Source organism: Oncorhynchus clarkii, chromosome 20 (genome assembly GCF_045791955.1).
Source record: "Oncorhynchus clarkii lewisi isolate Uvic-CL-2024 chromosome 20, UVic_Ocla_1.0, whole genome shotgun sequence".
Taxonomy (NCBI): Eukaryota; Metazoa; Chordata; class Actinopteri; order Salmoniformes; family Salmonidae; genus Oncorhynchus; species Oncorhynchus clarkii.
Genome location: NC_092166.1, coordinates 3,332,753 through 3,349,854, shown reverse-complemented (window position 1 = coordinate 3,349,854; position 17,102 = coordinate 3,332,753). Strand labels below are relative to the sequence as shown.

The following is a 17,102-nucleotide window of genomic DNA, read 5'->3' as shown; positions in this document are numbered from 1 at the left end:
CAGAACAATCTCCACGGCGTCTCCAGACTCTGTCACGTCTGTCACATGTGCTCAGTGTGAACCTGCTTTCATCTGTGAAGAGCACAGGGCGCCAGTGGCAAATTTGCCAATCTTGGTGTTCTCCCACCTGTGAACGTCGGGCCCTCATACCACCCTCATGGAGTCTGTTCCTGGAGTCTGTTTCACATTTGTGGCCTGCTGGAGGTCATTTTGCAGGACTCTGGCAGTGCTCCTCCTTGCACGAAGGCGGAGGTAGCGGTCCTGCTGTTGGGTTGTTGCAATCCTACGGCCTCCTCCACGTCTCCTGATGTACTGGCCTGTCTCCTGGTAGCACCTCCATGCTCTGGACACTACACTGACAGACACAGCAAACCTTCTTGCCACATCTCGCATTGATGTGCCATCCTGGATGAGCTGCACTACCTGAGCCACTTGTGTGGGTTGTAGACTCCGTCTCATGCTACCACTAGAGTGAAAGCAACGCCAGCATTCAAAAGTGACCAAAACATCAGCCAGGAAGCATAGGAACTGAGAAGTGGTCTGTAGTCACCACCTGCAGAACCACTCCTTTATTGGGGGTGTCTTGCTAATTGCCTATAATTTCCACCTGTTGTCTAGTCCATTTGCACAACAGCATGTGAAATTTATTGTCAATCAGTGTCGCTTCCTAAGTGGACAGTGTGATTGACTTGGAGTTACATTGTGTTGTTTAAGTGTTCCCTTTATTTTTTTGAGCAGTGTATATATATATATATATATAACCATTATTTCTTGAAGAATGTAACTTTTATAAATGCCTCATGAGTTTAGTTCAACTGTCACACTCTCATCAGAACCCAAAATATAAGCTTGTTCTCCTCCAATGTTTGTAAACATTGTATATGTAAACAAACACTGGTTAAAACTATAATGTTGATATCATGGATGGTCAGTCCTGTATAGCCTCATAACATGGTTATAACTATAATGTTGATATCATGGATGGTCAGTCCTGTATAGTCTCATAACATGGTTATAACTATAATGTTGATATCATGGATGGTCAGTCCTGTATAGCCTCATAACATGGTTATAACTATAATGTTGATATCATGGATGGTCAGTCCTGTATAACCTCATAACATGGTTATAACTATAATGTTGATATCATGGATGGTCAGTCCTGTATAGTCTCATAACATGGTTATAACTATAATGTTGATATCATGGATGGTCAGTCCTGTATAGCCTCATAACATGGTTATAACTATAATGTTGATATCATGGATGGTCAGTCCTGTATAACCTCATAACATGGTTATAACTATAATGTTGATATCATGGATGGTCAGTCCTGTATAGCCTCATAACATGGTTATAACTATCATGTTGATATCATGGATGGTCAGTCCTGTATAGCCTCATAACATGGTTATAACTATAATGTTGATATCATGGATGGTCAGTCCTGTATAGTCTCATAACATGGTTATAACTATAATGTTGATATTATGGATGGTCAGTCCTGTATAGCCTCATAACATGGTTATAACTATAATGTTGATATTATGGATGGTCAGTCCTGTATAGCATCATAACATGGCTAAAACTATAATGTTGATATCATGGATAGTCAGTCATGTATAGCCTCATAACATGGTTATAACTATAATGTTGATATCATGGATGGTCAGGCCTTGCGTCCATTTCTCTATCTATTAACCTGAGACTGGTTACATTTCTCCAGGCCCTTCCCTCAGCTTTTTACCAAAACAGCTTTTCCCTTTAAACAGCTGCATATTATCAAGATATCAAAGTGTCACCAACTAAAAGGTAAACAATATATTCCTGTCGTAAATGCAGAATATGGCATGGATTTTTCCCATGTAAATAGTCCTTTTCAGTAGAGCTCAAAGCAGGCCATTCCATGAGCTCAGCGTTCATTTTTCAACTGGAATCAATGAGCCCAGTCAGTCCTCCATGACAACACAATCATAAACAACAATCAGTCCTCCATGACAACACAATCATAAACAACAATCTGTCCTCCATGACAACACAATCATAAACAACAATCAGTCCTCCATGACAACACAATCATAAACAACAATCTGTCCTCCATGACAACACAATCATAAACAACAATCAGTCCTCCATGACAACACAATCATAAACAACAATCAGTCCTCCATGACAACACAATCATAAACAACAATCAGTCCTCCATGACAACACAATCATAAACAACAATCAGTCCTCCTTGACAACACAATCATAAACAACAATCAGTCCTCCTTGACAACACAATCATAAACAACAATCAGTCCTCCATGACAACACAATCATAAACAACAATCAGTCCTCCATGACAACACAATCATAAACAACAATCAGTCCTCCATGACAACACAATCATAAACAACAGAGCAGGCTAATAAGTCCTTAGTTTTGGGGTCATGCTCAGGTAAAACTATTTAGATAATCTATACTTCCACATATCCAGGTCCTGTTCTTGAAGGTCAAGGGGTATAACATTTATTGTAATGACTGGAAATCTGATAGACTTTGGTTTTTAATTGTAAAGATATAATTTAAATGTATCATTATGTTGTAGAAAGCGATGGGTTAGAAGAAGTCTACATCACCAACCCATGAAGTAACATGTAACATCCATATATGGCCAGCTAGGTACTCTACCCTACCAGTTGGTCACATGTTTGTTTGTTTACTATTCTTGTGGGGACTTCTGGTACAGTATAGTTACACACACACACACACACACACACACACACACACACACACACACACACACACACACACACACACACACACACACACACACACACACACACACACACACACACACACACACACACACACACACACACACACACACACACCACTTAGTATGGGCCTTTTTTACAATAGAACAATTGTCTGTCATGAAATACGTGTTCTGATTCCTCAACCAACAACAGCTGACGTAGAGAAGCTGCTGCTACTGTATATCAATCGGGCAAGAAGATAGTAAAGAACAGTATTTTGGGTTGGCTTTACAGGGAGAATATGTTTGGGCGAGGATCGTGACCTGTGCTTATAAAGGAAGGAAAGGCAACACGTACAACCTGGCTATGAGGAAGACCGTTGCCTCTCAGAATCCCATTGTGACATAAGAGGAAGGAATGACAACACTATTAGCTTCTAGACCTGTCAATCAAAAGCCTTAGAGGCGTATCCCTGAACATATATTTTCTTCCTTAATGAAGGAACGAACCAAGTCCTATATTTCTTACCAGTTCCATCTACAGGTCAACGATGTCATTACGAAAAAGTTGTGCCTGCCGGCTGACCCGATATTTTTTTGGGGGACATTTCTGAATGTTAACATTGAAGAATATGTCAAGAGATACTACTGTCCATTCAATTCAGTGTAAACATACCGTATGAATGCCCTGTGACAGCACTGAAACACTCTCAGAGACACGTTACTGAACTGCACCGCACACTCATGCTGCATTGGGCTGTTTGACTGCTGTTAGCAAATGTCATATAAGAATGAACAATGATTTCGACTTTTCATTTGTTCAGTGGAATATAAAATTGGTGAAGCAGGTTACTGTGCCTTTAAAGCTGTTCATTGGTCCTCTCAAGAAATTGGTAGGATAATCTGGTTCCTTATGCTCCTGAGCTCTTCATAGATTGGCTAGCTATTTAATCTGAGAGCCCAGTCCTGATGCCACATTATAATTAGGAATCATTATTATGTGATGACAGTGTAAATGAAGGCTGTGTTATATGATTTTAACCCCAACGTGACAAGAATGTTGTTGTAATCATAGCTATATAATTCACTGCTTTGCTGTCTGGCTTTACAGGAAGTATTCAATAACACCTATTTCAGTCATCTGGAGAAATCTCCAATCAATAAAGATCCTCTTTAGAGACTCATTGTCAAGAATTACACATGGAATTCTATTATTGAATGAGCCCCGTGGCTATTCCATGGGTCAAGGACAACAGAATCAACTACATCTACCCCCCCTCCCCGCTCCTCCACCCCCATCCAACTGCGAAAGCGTGAATGGGGACCTATTGCAAAACAGCGTCTTGCAGATCGCTCAGCTGTCAACAGTCCACTCGACTGCTTGCTCAGGGAGACAAGGTTATCGGTCGCCGTTCAGATCTTTGAATAAAAATTAAATTAAAAAAACATACAGTTATTTCTCTACAATTGTTCACCAATGCGATGAAAACGCCACGAAGACATTGTGATATTTAGGTTTGAAAAAAATAAAAAGAGACGATGCCTGGTGAAACGCCGCCGCTCCACCAGTGCGCCTCTATTGCAGGCCATCTGAAAACCATAACAATAGAGATATGATGCCGGGCTTGAGCGTCGTATGCAGCGCCGTTATTGTCCTGTTCGGAGCGGTTTGCAGCGTTTTCATATTCTGTGAGTATCTGATTTATTACGCCGCGATATTACAGTGTGGTTGGCCCGGGATCGACCATGGTGCGCCGGCGGCTGAGAAGAGCGCAGGCGGGCAACCAAACGCGGAGGTTCTCCGCGCTATGGTGCTTTCAGACACGCACCTCCTCGGCGCTGTCGGAGGGCACTGGTTCGACAAACTGCGAAGGTAATTCATCCTGATAAATAGATCTAACTAAGCATTTTATTGTGAAAATAAATAATTGTATGTTTAGCATATACTTTGTGAGCGAGTTTCTATTATACAAGGGAATGCATGAGATGCGTGTACAGTGGTTCTTCCGCTCTCCGACTCAGCCAATATCCACGCTGTCTCCAAGAAGATGAGTTGAGTCTTCAACAATCACAACAGAGCGGGTAATGCATGGTGCACTGAGCTGACAGTGTGTCGGTCTGTCTCTGTGCCACCCAGAGAATGGCAGATGGAACGGGCTTTCCAGACCGCGCTGGCACTGCTCCGACCCGAGGTCGTTTTTATTCTGGGAGATGTGTTCGACGAGGGGAAGTGGAGCTCTCCAAAGGTATGTGCCCATAAACGCCCGTTAATACAGGGTACACTGCAGCCAATTCTTGGAGTTGTCCATATTGAGATTCGAACCTGCAACTTAGTCTTAGCAATTATGCAAAGAGGTACAAACCTGTTGATGCGGCGTCGATGTTATTCTAGCGACAGTAGGCAAACACTGAACAGGTCTATGTAATAGTCCTATAGACTGACTGTATTTATTCCTCTACCTATGTAATAGTCCTATAGACTGACTGTATTTATTCCTCTACCTATGTAATAGTCCTATAGACTGACTGTATTTATTCCCCCTGTCCCTACAGGTCTATGTAATAGTCCTATAGACTGACTGTATTTATTCCCCCTGTCCCCACAGGTCTATATAATAGTCCTAGACTGACTGTATTTATTCCCCCTGTCCCTACAGGTCTATATAATAGTCCTATAGACTGACTGTATTTATTACTCTACCTATGTAATAGTCCTATAGACTAACTGTATTTATTCCCCCTGTCCCTACAGGTCTATGTAATAGTCCTATAGACTGACTGTATTTATTCCCCCTGTCCCTACAGGTCTATGTAATAGTCCTATAGACTGACTGCATTTATTCCCCCTGTCCCTACAGGTCTATGTAATAGTCCTATAGACTGACTGTATTTATTCCCCCTGTCCCTACAGGTCTATGTAATAGTCCTATAGACTGACTGCATTTATTCCCCCTGTCCCTACAGGTCTATGTAATAGTCCTATAGACTGACTGTATTTATTCCCCCTGTCCCTACAGGTCTATGTAATAGTCCTATAGACTGACTGTATTTATTCCCCCTGTCCCTACAGGTCTATGTAATAGTCCTATAGACTGACTGTATTTATTCCCCCTGTCCCCACAGGTCTATATAATAGTCCTACACTGACTGTATTTATTCCCCCTGTCCCTACAGGTCTATATAATAGTCCTATAGACTGACTGTATTTATTCCTCTTCCTATGTAATAGTCCTATAGACTGACTGTATTTATTCCTCTACCTATGTAATAGTCCACTTGCTCTTATTCCCTCCACAGAACTGGGAGGATGATGTTTGTCGTTTCCAGAAGATGTTCAGACATCCCAGTGACACAGAGCTGGTAGTTCTGGTTGGAAACCACGACATCGGCTTCCACTACGAGTAGGTTAATATCCATCAGCATGAAGCTGCAGACTCTATACTGTACATACCGTATACTGCAGACTCCTGTACATACCATATACTGCAGACTCCTTTACATACCGTGTACTGCAGACTCTATACTGTACATACCGTATACTGCAGACTCCTGTACATACCGTATACTGCAGACTCCTTTACATACCGTATACTGCAGACTCTATACTGTACATACCGTATACTGCAGACTCCTGTACATACCGTATACTGCAGACTCCTTTACATACCGTATACTGCAGACTCTATACTGTACATACCGTATACTGCAGACTCTATACTGTACATACCGTATACTGCAGACTCTATACTGCACATACCATATACTGCAGTCTCTATACTGCAGTCTCTATACTGCACATACCGTATACTGCAGTCTCTATACTGCACATACCATATACTGCAGTCTCTATACTGCACATACCGTATACTGCAGTCTCTATACTGCACATACCATATACTGCAGTCTCTATACTGTACATACCATATACTGCAGTCTCTATACTGCACATACCGTATACTGCAGTCTCTATACTGCACATACCGTACACTGCAGACTCCTGTACATACCGTATACTGCAGCCTCCTGTACATACCGTATACTGCAGCCTCCTGTACATACCGTATACTGCAGCCTCCTGTACATACCGTATACTGCAGCCTCTTGTACATACCGTATACTGCAGCCTCTTGTACATACCGTATACTGCAGCGTCCTGTACATACCGTATACTGTATCCCAATTTGACAGGCCCATTCTGTAATTACCTTCTATAGTAATTTACAGATTGCAGAATAGCCAAAGCATACTGGGGAATAGTGAATAGTGGCCTCTGTTCTTGACAGTTTAACCTTCAAAAGAAACTTGTAGTAGCCAATGAAAAGTCTCACAGAATAATGATGCAAAACGGCTTGTCTGGACGTGACTGCATGGACTAACATCTAACTGGCTTGGGGCCATCTCCTCCTCCTGAAGAATGGACTGGTTCAAGTTACAGCGCTTTGAGAAGGCCTTCAATACCACCTCCACCAGAATGGTCACCAAGAAAGGAGTGAAGTAAGTCTCTCTACTGTATAAACCCCAAGGTGTTGTCTCTGTCTAGCTACTGTATAAACTCCAAGGTGTTGTCTCTCTATGGTATAAACCCCAAGGTGTTGTCTCTCTACTGTATAAACCCCAAGGTGTTGTCTCTCTACTGTATAAACCCCAAGGTGTTGTCTCTACTGTATAAACCCCAAGGTGTTGTCTCTCTACTGTATAAACCCCAAGGTGTTGTCTCTCTACTGTATAAACCCCAAGGTGTTGTCTCTCTACTGTATAAACCCCAAGGTGTTGTCTCTCTACTGTATAAACTCCAAGGTGTTGTCTCTCTACTGTATAAACCCCAAGGTGTTGTCTCTCTACTGTATAAACCCCAAGGTGTTGTCTCTCTACTGTATAAACCCTAAGATATTGTCTCTGTGTGTGTCTCTAGCTTCCTATTGGTTAACAGCGTGGCGTTGCATGGTGACGGCTGTCCTATCTGCCAATCAGTGGAGAAACAGCTGTACACACTGTCCAGGAACCTCAACTGTTCATTACTACAGGTAGATACGTCCTCTACCTCTCACAGACAGCTGTACACACTGTCCAGGAACCTCAACTGTTCATTACTACAGGTAGAAACGTCCTCTACCTCACACGTTATGGAGCCCTCATGACATGCCTGTTGTGTTTTGCTATCTGACAGAATTCCCAGTCCAGCATTATTAAAGAATTCTGCCGAGACGCATGGACCTATCCTCCTACACCACCCATTATCCTGCAGGTATATGCTCTTTATAATAACCCCTATTGCACGGTAATAACCCCTATTGCATGGTAATAGCCCCTATGGCACGGTAATAACCCCTATTGCACGGTAATAACCCCTATGGCACGGTAATAACCCCTATTGCACGGTAATAACCCCTATTGCATGGTAATAGCCCCTATGGCACGGTAATAACCCCTATTGCACGGTAATAACCCCTATGGCACGGTAATAACCCCTATTGCACGGTAATAACCCTTATGGCATGGTAATAACCCCTATGGCATGGTAATAACCCCTATGGCATGGTAATAGCCCCTATGGCATGGTAATAACCCCTATGGCGTGGTAATAGCCCCTATGGCATGGTAATAGCCCCTATGGCACGGTAATAACCCCTATTGCGTGGTAATAACCCCTATGGCGTGGTAATAGCCCCTATGGCACGGTAATAACCACTATTGCGTGGTAATAGCCCCTATGGCATGGTAATAGCCCCTATGGCACGGTAATAACCCCTATTGCGTGGTAATAACACCTATGGCGTGGTAATAGCCCCTATTGCATGGCAATAACCCCTATTGCGTGGTAATAACCCCTATGGCGTGGTAATAGCCCCTATTGCATGGCAATAACCCCTATTGCGTGGTAATAACCATACCGTGTACTCATAATAGGTAGTGAAAGGTAGAAGAGCTGGTTTAATTACAAATTATTATTTTTTTGTTGTTGTTCTAAATGAGTTGAGTTTCTGAAGTTCTTTTCACATTTCCAGTTTGTTCCTCTATCCAAGTGACTTGATTGGAAAACGAGGACTACTCACAATAATCAACAGCATATCGTCCGTCTGTCTGCCTGTCTGCCTGCCTGCCTACCTGTCTGCCTGTGTCTGTCTGTCTGCCTGCCTGTCTGTCTGCCTGCCTACCTGTCTGCCTGTCTGCCTGTCTGTCTGCCTGCCTACCTGTCTGCCTGTCTGCCTGTCTGCCTGTGTCTGTCTGTCTGCCTGTCTCTCTCTCTCAGCATTACCCTCTGTACCGGGTGAGTGATGCGGGCTGTACGGGTCGGGATGCTGCTCCTCCTGAAGAGCGCCACCTGCTGTTCAGAGAGAAGTACGACGTGCTGTCTCAGGAGGCCTCTCACAGGGTACGTGGACAACTGATAGACTGGTCCCAGATCAGTTTGTGCTCTTGCCAACCTCAATTTGCTGTCATTATGAAGCTCAACGTGTTTTGTATGGCAATGAGTGACAGGAGGTAAAGCACATGGTTTGGTGCACATTGTCAGTCGGTGTCTCAACGTATTGTTGAGAGTTTGAATAGAAGAATAGACAACAGTCAATCCATTATCCCATGTCAGATAACATTTTATAGATTCCTGGCTAGGCTAATTTACCTATCTAAACTTGGAAGTAATCATGGCTGTAATCATGGCTGAATAGCTGACCAGGCTACCCAAGGCTTGTGCCCAGGGGCCCTGACTTCCAGGGGCCCTGACCTCCAGGGGCCCTGACCTCCAGGGGGGGGCCCCATTGATTTTGTTAGTCACCAACTCAGATATACGAACATGGCAAAATGAGTAGAACTGCAGGGAATTAGGATTAAAACTGAAAAATGTTCTCTCCATCCCCAATGGCAAAATGTGTAAAATTACAAGACATCAAAATTTGAATACAGTTTCAATTCTACAATGATTAAATGTTGAAGACATCTTTAATACTGGATCACAGTGTGCTGCTGTTAGGTGTCCAGTTATATGACAACAATTTGATTGTTTGATGTGAAATATTATGATTAGTTAAAAGTTAGATTACTGAGATTACTATTGTTAAAAGACCCTAAAAAACTATTGTTTAACTTACATTTTTATAAATAAATAAATGTCTATTTGTTTCGACCGCGGCCCACCACTCAGATTATAATTTGGCCACCAAATCCCAAAGTACTGGATGTCTGTCACTAGACCAGGGACGGTACCAGATGTCTGTCACTAGACCAGGGACGGTACCAGATGTCTGTCACTAGACCAGGGACGGTACCGGATGTCTGTCACTAGACCAGGGACGGTACCGGATGTCTGTCACTAGACCACGGACGGTACCGGATGTCTGTCACTAGACCAGGGACGGTACCGGATGTCTGTCACTAGACCAGGGACGGTACCGGATGTCTGTCACTAGACCAGGGACGGTACCAGATGTCTGTCACTAGACCAGGGACGGTACCAGATGTCTGTCTAGACCAGGGATGGTACCAGATGTCTGTCACTAGACCAGGGACGGTACCAGATGTCTGTCACTAGACCAGGGACGGTACCGGTTGTCTGTCACTAGACCAGGGACGGTACCGGATGTCTGTCACTAGACCAGGGACGGTACCAGATGTCTGTCTAGACCAGGGACGGTACCGGATGTCTGTCATTAGACCAGGGACGGTACCGGATGTCTGTCATTAGACCAGGGACGGTACCGGATGTCTGTCACTAGACCAGGGACGGTACCGGATGTCTGTCACTAGACCAGGGACGGTACCGGATGTCTGTCACTAGACCAGGGACGGTACCAGATGTCTGTCACTAGACCAGGGACGGTACCAGATGTCTGTCTAGACCAGGGACGGTACCAAATGTCTGTCACTAGACCAGGGACGGTACCGGTTGTCTGTCACTAGACCAGGGACGGTACCGGATGTCTGTCACTAGACCAGGGACGGTACCAGATGTCTGTCTAGACCACGGACGGTACCAGATGTCTGTCACCAGATGTCTGTCACTAGACCAGGGACGGTACCGGATGTCTGTCATTAGACCAGGGACGGTACCGGATGTCTGTCACTAGACCAGGGACGGTACCGGATGTCTGTCACTAGACCAGGGACGGTACCGGATGTCTGTCTAGACCAGGGACGGTACCGGATGTCTGTCATTAGACCAGGGAAGGTTACCGGATGTCTGTCATTAGACCAGGGACAGTACCGGATGTCTGTCACTAGACCAGGGACGGTACCGGATGTCTGTCACTAGACCAGGGACGGTACCGGATGTCTGTCACTAGACCAGGGACGGTACCAGATGTCTGTTACTAGACCAGGGACGGTACCGGATGTCTGTCACTAGACCAGGGACGGTACCGGATGTCTGTCTAGACCAGGGACGGTACCGGATGTCTGTCACTAGACCAGGGATGGTACCAGATGTCTGTCACTAGACCAGGGACGGTACCAGATGTCTGTCACTAGACCAGGGACGGTACCAATTGTCTGTCACTAGACCAGGGACGGTACCAGATGTCTGTCACTAGACCAGGGACGGTACCAGATGTCTGTCACTAGACCAGGGACGGTACCAGTTGTCTGTCACTAGACCAGGGACAGTACCGGATGTCTGTCTAGACCGGGGACGGTACCAGTTGTCTGTCACTAGACCAGGGACGGTACCGGTTGTCTGTCTAGACCGGGGTCTGTACCGGATGTCTGTCTAGACCGGGGACGGTACCGGATGTCTGTCTAGACCGGGGACGGTACCAGTTGTCTGTCACTAGACCAGGGACGGTACCGGATGTCTGTCACTAGACCAGGGACGGTACCGGATGTCTGTCACTAGACCAGGGACGGTACCGGATGTCTGTCTAGACCAGGGACGGTACCGGATGTCTGTCACTAGACCAGGGATGGTACCAGATGTCTGTCACTAGACCAGGGACGGTACCAGATGTCTGTCACTAGACCAGGGACGGTACCAATTGTCTGTCACTAGACCAGGGACGGTACCAGATGTCTGTCACTAGACCAGGGACGGTACCAGATGTCTGTCACTAGACCAGGGACGGTACCAGTTGTCTGTCACTAGACCAGGGACAGTACCGGATGTCTGTCTAGACCGGGGACGGTACCAGTTGTCTGTCACTAGACCAGGGACGGTACCGGTTGTCTGTCTAGACCGGGGTCTGTACCGGATGTCTGTCTAGACCGGGGACGGTACCGGATGTCTGTCTAGACCGGGGACGGTACCAGTTGTCTGTCACTAGACCAGGGACGGTACCGGATGTCTGTCACTAGACCAGGGACGGTACCGGATGTCTGTCACTAGACCAGGGACGGTACCGGATGTCTGTCTAGACCAGGGACGGTACCAGTTGTCTGTCACTAGACCAGGGACGGTAATGGATGTCTGTCTAGACCGGGGACGGTACCAGTTGTCTGTCACTAGACCAGGGACGGTACCGGTTGTCTGTCTAGACCAGACCAGATGTCTGTGATGTGGACAGTGGTCATCCTGCAGCTGTCATTGACCTTTCACCAACAGAGCATCTGTAATGAGAGGCCTGGTTATCCAGTAAACCATTATCTTGTAGAGTTAGTTGGCCACCCCTGATATAATGTTACATTTGCCATTAGCCATAGCGCGAGGTACAAATCACAGGCGGCTGGTGGCATCTTAAATGGGGAAGACAGGTTCATAGTAACGGCTGGAACGGTATGAATGAACCCTGCCATTATTATGACCCGTACTCCCCTCACCAGCCTCCTGGGGTACAGGTATGATGAAAAGATTCCTTCCCTTCCTCCTCCCAGCTGTTGCAATGGTTTAAGCCCCGCCTGGTTCTCAGTGGCCACACCCACAGTGGCTGTCAGGTTCTCCATGACAACCAGTACACAGAGATCAGTGTTCCGTCCTTCAACTGGAGGAACCGCAACAACCCCAGTTTCATCCTGGTAAGTCACTCAATCAGTAATAAACCTCTCCACTGGGACACCCAGATGTTTCACAATGTTGTTGTAGCCCTGAACTAGCTCGCCTGATTACAAGGACTTGAGGGTGAGTGACGAGTCGAATCTGGTGTGCTAGCTCTGGAATAGATCAAACTAACCTACGAACTCTGATGTTACTCTGATACCTCAATGTTAACAGAGCTGTTTCGTGCTTTAGCCTTCTCCTGTATACAGGGCATTCGGAAAGTATTCAGACCCCTTGACTTTTTCCACATTTTGTTTACGTTACAGCCTTATTCTAAAATGTATTAAATTATTTAGCAAACACTTTTTCTTTTCTTATACATTTATATATATTTTTAAAAAAAACACATTTACATAAGTATTCAGACTCTTTACTCAGTACTTCGTTGAAGCATCTTTGGCAGCGATTACAGCCTCCAGTCTTCTTGGGTATCACGCTACAAGCTTGGCACACCTGTATTTGGGGAATTTCTCTCCTTCTTCTATGCAGATCCTCTCAAGCTCTGTTAGGGTGGATGGGAAGTATCGCTGCACAGCTATTTTCAGGTCTCTCCAGAGATGTTCGATCGGGTTCAAGTCCAGGCTCTGGCTGGGCCACTCAAGGACATTCAGAGACTTGTCCCAAAGCCACACCTGCATTGTCTTGGCTGTGTGCTTAGGGTCATTGTCCTGTTGGAAGGTGAACTTTCACCCCAGTCTGAGGTCCTGAGCGCTCTGGAGGATCTCTCTGTACTTTTCTCTGTTCATCTTTCACTCTCCCAGTCCCTGCTGCTGGAAAATGCTTCACCGTAGGGATGGTGCCAGGTATCCTCCAGACATAACGCTTGGCATTCAGGCCAAAGAGTTCAATCTTGGTTTCATGAGACCAAAGAATCTTATTTCTCATTGTCAGAGTCCTTTAGGTGCCTTTTGGCAAACTCCAAGGGGGCTGTCATGTGCCTTTTACTGAGGAGTGGTTTCCATCTGGCCACTCTACCATAAAGGCCTGATTGGTGGAGTGCTGCAGAGATGGTTGTCCTTCTGGAAGGTTCACCCATCTTCACAGAGGAACTCTGGAGCTCTGTCAGAGTGACCATCGGAGTCTTGCTCATCTCCCAGACCATGGCCCTTCTCCCCCGATTGTTCAGTTTGGTCGGGTGGCCATCTCTAGTTATAGTCTTGGTGGCTCCAAATGTCTTCCATTTAAGAATGGTGGAGGCCACTGTGTTCTTGGGGACCTTCAATGCTGCATAAATGTTTTGGGACCCTTTCCCAGATCTGTGCCTCGACTCAATCCTGTCTCGGCTCTCTACAGACAATTCCTTCGACCTCATGGCTTGGTTTTCGCTCTGTCATGCACTGTAAACTGTGGGACCTTGTATAGACAGGTGAGTGCTTTTCCAAATAATGCCCAATCAATTGAATTTACCACAGATGGACTCCAATCAAGTTGTAGAAACATCTCAATGATGATCAATGGGAAACAGGATGCACCTGAGCTCAATTTCGAGTTTCATAGCAGTGTCTGAATAGTTATATTATTATTTCTAAAAACCTGATTTTCGTTTTGTCATTATGGGGTAGTGTGATGTCATTATGGGGTAGTGTGATGTCATTATGGGGTAGTGTGATGTCATTATGGGGTAGTGTGATGTCATTATGGGGCAGTGTGATGTCATTATGGGGCAGTGTGATGTCATTATGGGGCAGTGTGATGTCATTATGGGGTAGTGTGATGTCATTATGGGGTAGTGTGATTTCATTATGGGGTAGTGTGATGTAATTATGGGGTAGTGTGATGTCATTATGGGGTAGTGTGATGTCATTATGGGGCAGTGTGATGTCATTATGGGGCAGTGTGATGTCATTATGGGGCAGTGTGATGTCATTATGGGGCAGTGTGATGTCATTATGGGGTAGTGTGATGTCATTATGGGGCAGTGTGATGTCATTATGGGGCAGTGTGATGTCATTATGGGGTAGTGTGATGTCATTATGGGGTAGTGTGATGTCATTATGGGGCAGTGTGATGTCATTATGGGGTAGTGTGATGTCATTATGGGGTAGTGCGATGTCATTATGGGTAGTGTGATGTCATTATGGGGCAGTGTGATGTCATTATGGGGCAGTGTGATGTCATTATGGGGTAGTGTGTATAGATTGAGGAAAATAATTAATTGAAACTATTTTAGAATAAGGCTGTAATTGTAACAAAATGTGGAAAAAGGGAAGGGGTCTGAATACTTTCTGAATGCCCTGTACGCCATAGACACAATATATACAGTATTACCTTTCTTTCTCTCTCTCTCTCTCAGGGTTCTTTCTCTCCAAGCGGTTACGGCCTGTCGAAGTGTTTCCTTCCAGAGGAGAGTACGGTGATAGCTCTGTACTGTTCTACAGGAGCCAGCCTCCTCCTCCTCCCTCTGGTCCACTGCCTGTGGATAAGAGGTCTTCTCCGGTGCCTCAACTTCTGTCCCATCAGCAAACACAAGTCTCTCTGATCGTCTCAGGTAGAGGTTGTCCATGACTGCTGAATGATACAGGGTCAGATACTGGATGCTGTCGTCCCGGTCATGCAGAGAGGTGGCTATGCTGTCGTCCCTCTCATGCAGAGAGGTGGCTATGCTGTCGTCCCTCTCATGCAGAGAGGTGGCTATGCTGTCGTCCCTCTCATGCAGAGTGGTGACCAACGCTCTTGCCGGAGCGCTACTGGTACCTGCTTCACACTATAGAACCGAACTGTACTCTTTATATTGTCCAATTATCCTTTCCAGTATGGTTCCAGCAACTATGATTGTTGCATTACCAGGCTCGCCCAGTACAGCTCTACTCGGGTTAGTAGTGTGAAAAGGGGAAAGAGTTCTCCAGGGGTAGTGTTGACCAACTCTGCCCTAATAGTACCTTAACATTAGTATTGGGGATACAGTGATCTGATTCTAGATCTGTAGTTAAGGACAGCTTCTACCTGGAGAGCACCTGTGTGTTGGAATCACGTTGGCTCTATTCATGCCATTTGTATCTGCAACGTTTGACTACTGAATGTGGTGCAGGAAATATGGTGCCCCCCCCTTCCCCCCTGAGAAATATTACAGTTCACCGTCTCCCATCTCCGGCCTGTATTCATAAAACCATCTCAGAGTAGTAGTGCTGATCTAGGATCAGGAGGCTATTCCTGTCCATGTCATCTCATTCATTGTGATCTCAAAAGGCTAAACTGATCCTAGATCAGCAGTCCTACTCTGGAGGAGGGTTTATGACTACAGGTTCTGATCTCTGTAGATATGGAAGCGCTTGTCTTCAACCAGCATTTGATGTATAGTATTAACGACACACACACACACACACACACACACACACACACACACACACACACACACCTACCTTATGGCCCTAATGTGTTTCTTTTAAGACCGTTGTTTTTCCCTGTGTAAATCCCTGATGTAAATACTAATAAATTTTAAAAAAACAGATTATTGTCAACAGAGTTCAGGTGAATTTGTCTGTGACTGTAGACCAATGCGGCAGAACCATCTGGAAACACTTTCTATGACAGCGCGTTGACATCAGTTAACCAGGAACTAACTAGTCATGAAACTGTCTCAACAGTTCAACTGCATCATTACCACCGTAGTGACACAGTAACTCAGTAAAGAAAGTGAAACATTTTAAAAATGATCCTTTTTATTTATATTTTACCTTTATTTAACTAGGCAAGTCAGTTAAGAACAAATTATTATTTTCAATGACGGCCGTGGGAACAGTGGGTTAACTGCCTGTTCAGGGGAACGACAGATTTGTACCTCGTCAGGTCGGGGATTCGAACTTGCTACCTTTCGGTTATGAGTCCAACGCTCTAACCACTAGGCTACGCTGCCGTTATGAAATGTTCACCGTCCGTTCACCGTCCATACATCACATATGGAAGTGACTTTACTGAAAGAGTTAAAAACATAGATGGGCTTTAAACGTTGTTGCTTCAACCTAGACCACTTAGACAACTTACAACAGGAACCGTAGGACTCTGGTCAAAATAAGTGCACTATATAGGGAATAGGGTGCCATTTGGGATGCAATCACTAACTCACTACAGAGACACCGGCCATGTCCGAATATCCATACTAGCATACTAAATAGTATGCTGGGGGGGGGGGGGGGGGAGGTTTAATAGTGTGTGAAATTTCACAAACAGTACTCGGTTGGTAGCAGAATACATTGTGACTCCTGTTTGCCACATTTTCAATTTAGGTGTGTGCCCTCAGACATGGAAGGAGTCAAAGGTCATTCCGCTACCCAAGAATAGCAGAGCACCCTTTAATGGTTCAAACAGACAACCAATCAGCCTGTTACAAGTGCTAAGCAAAATGTAGGAATAAATTGTGTTTGATCAAATACAAAGTTATTTTTACAGAAAACTAATTAA

General features: G+C 45.1%; 1 protein-coding gene across 1 annotated transcript; it reads left to right on the top strand.

Annotated features, from left to right (window-relative positions):
* The first annotated feature begins 4,356 nt into the window (after positions 1-4,356).
* On the top strand, positions 4,357-15,616 carry LOC139375795 (metallophosphoesterase 1-like). Its single transcript, XM_071117662.1, has 9 exons — positions 4,357-4,616; positions 4,881-4,989; positions 6,041-6,144; positions 7,157-7,237; positions 7,656-7,767; positions 7,911-7,988; positions 8,994-9,116; positions 12,542-12,682; positions 14,998-15,616. Exons 1-9 carry the CDS (start codon positions 4,357-4,359, stop codon positions 15,181-15,183), a joined length of 1,194 nt encoding a protein of 397 aa, XP_070973763.1. The 3' UTR covers positions 15,184-15,616.
* Positions 15,617-17,102: the final 1,486 nt, after the last annotated feature.

Bases quoted from the DNA above. Each gene is read 5' to 3' on its own strand.
- LOC139375795 (XM_071117662.1), top strand. From the start codon at position 4,357: ATGATGCCGGGCTTGAGCGTCGTATGCAGCGCCGTTATTGTCCTGTTC. The intron at 4,617-4,880 runs GTAATTCATCCT...TGTGCCACCCAG, and splicing joins TGGTTCGACAAACTGCGAAG to AGAATGGCAGATGGAACGGG. The intron at 9,117-12,541 runs GTACGTGGACAA...TCCTCCTCCCAG, and splicing joins CTCAGGAGGCCTCTCACAGG to CTGTTGCAATGGTTTAAGCC.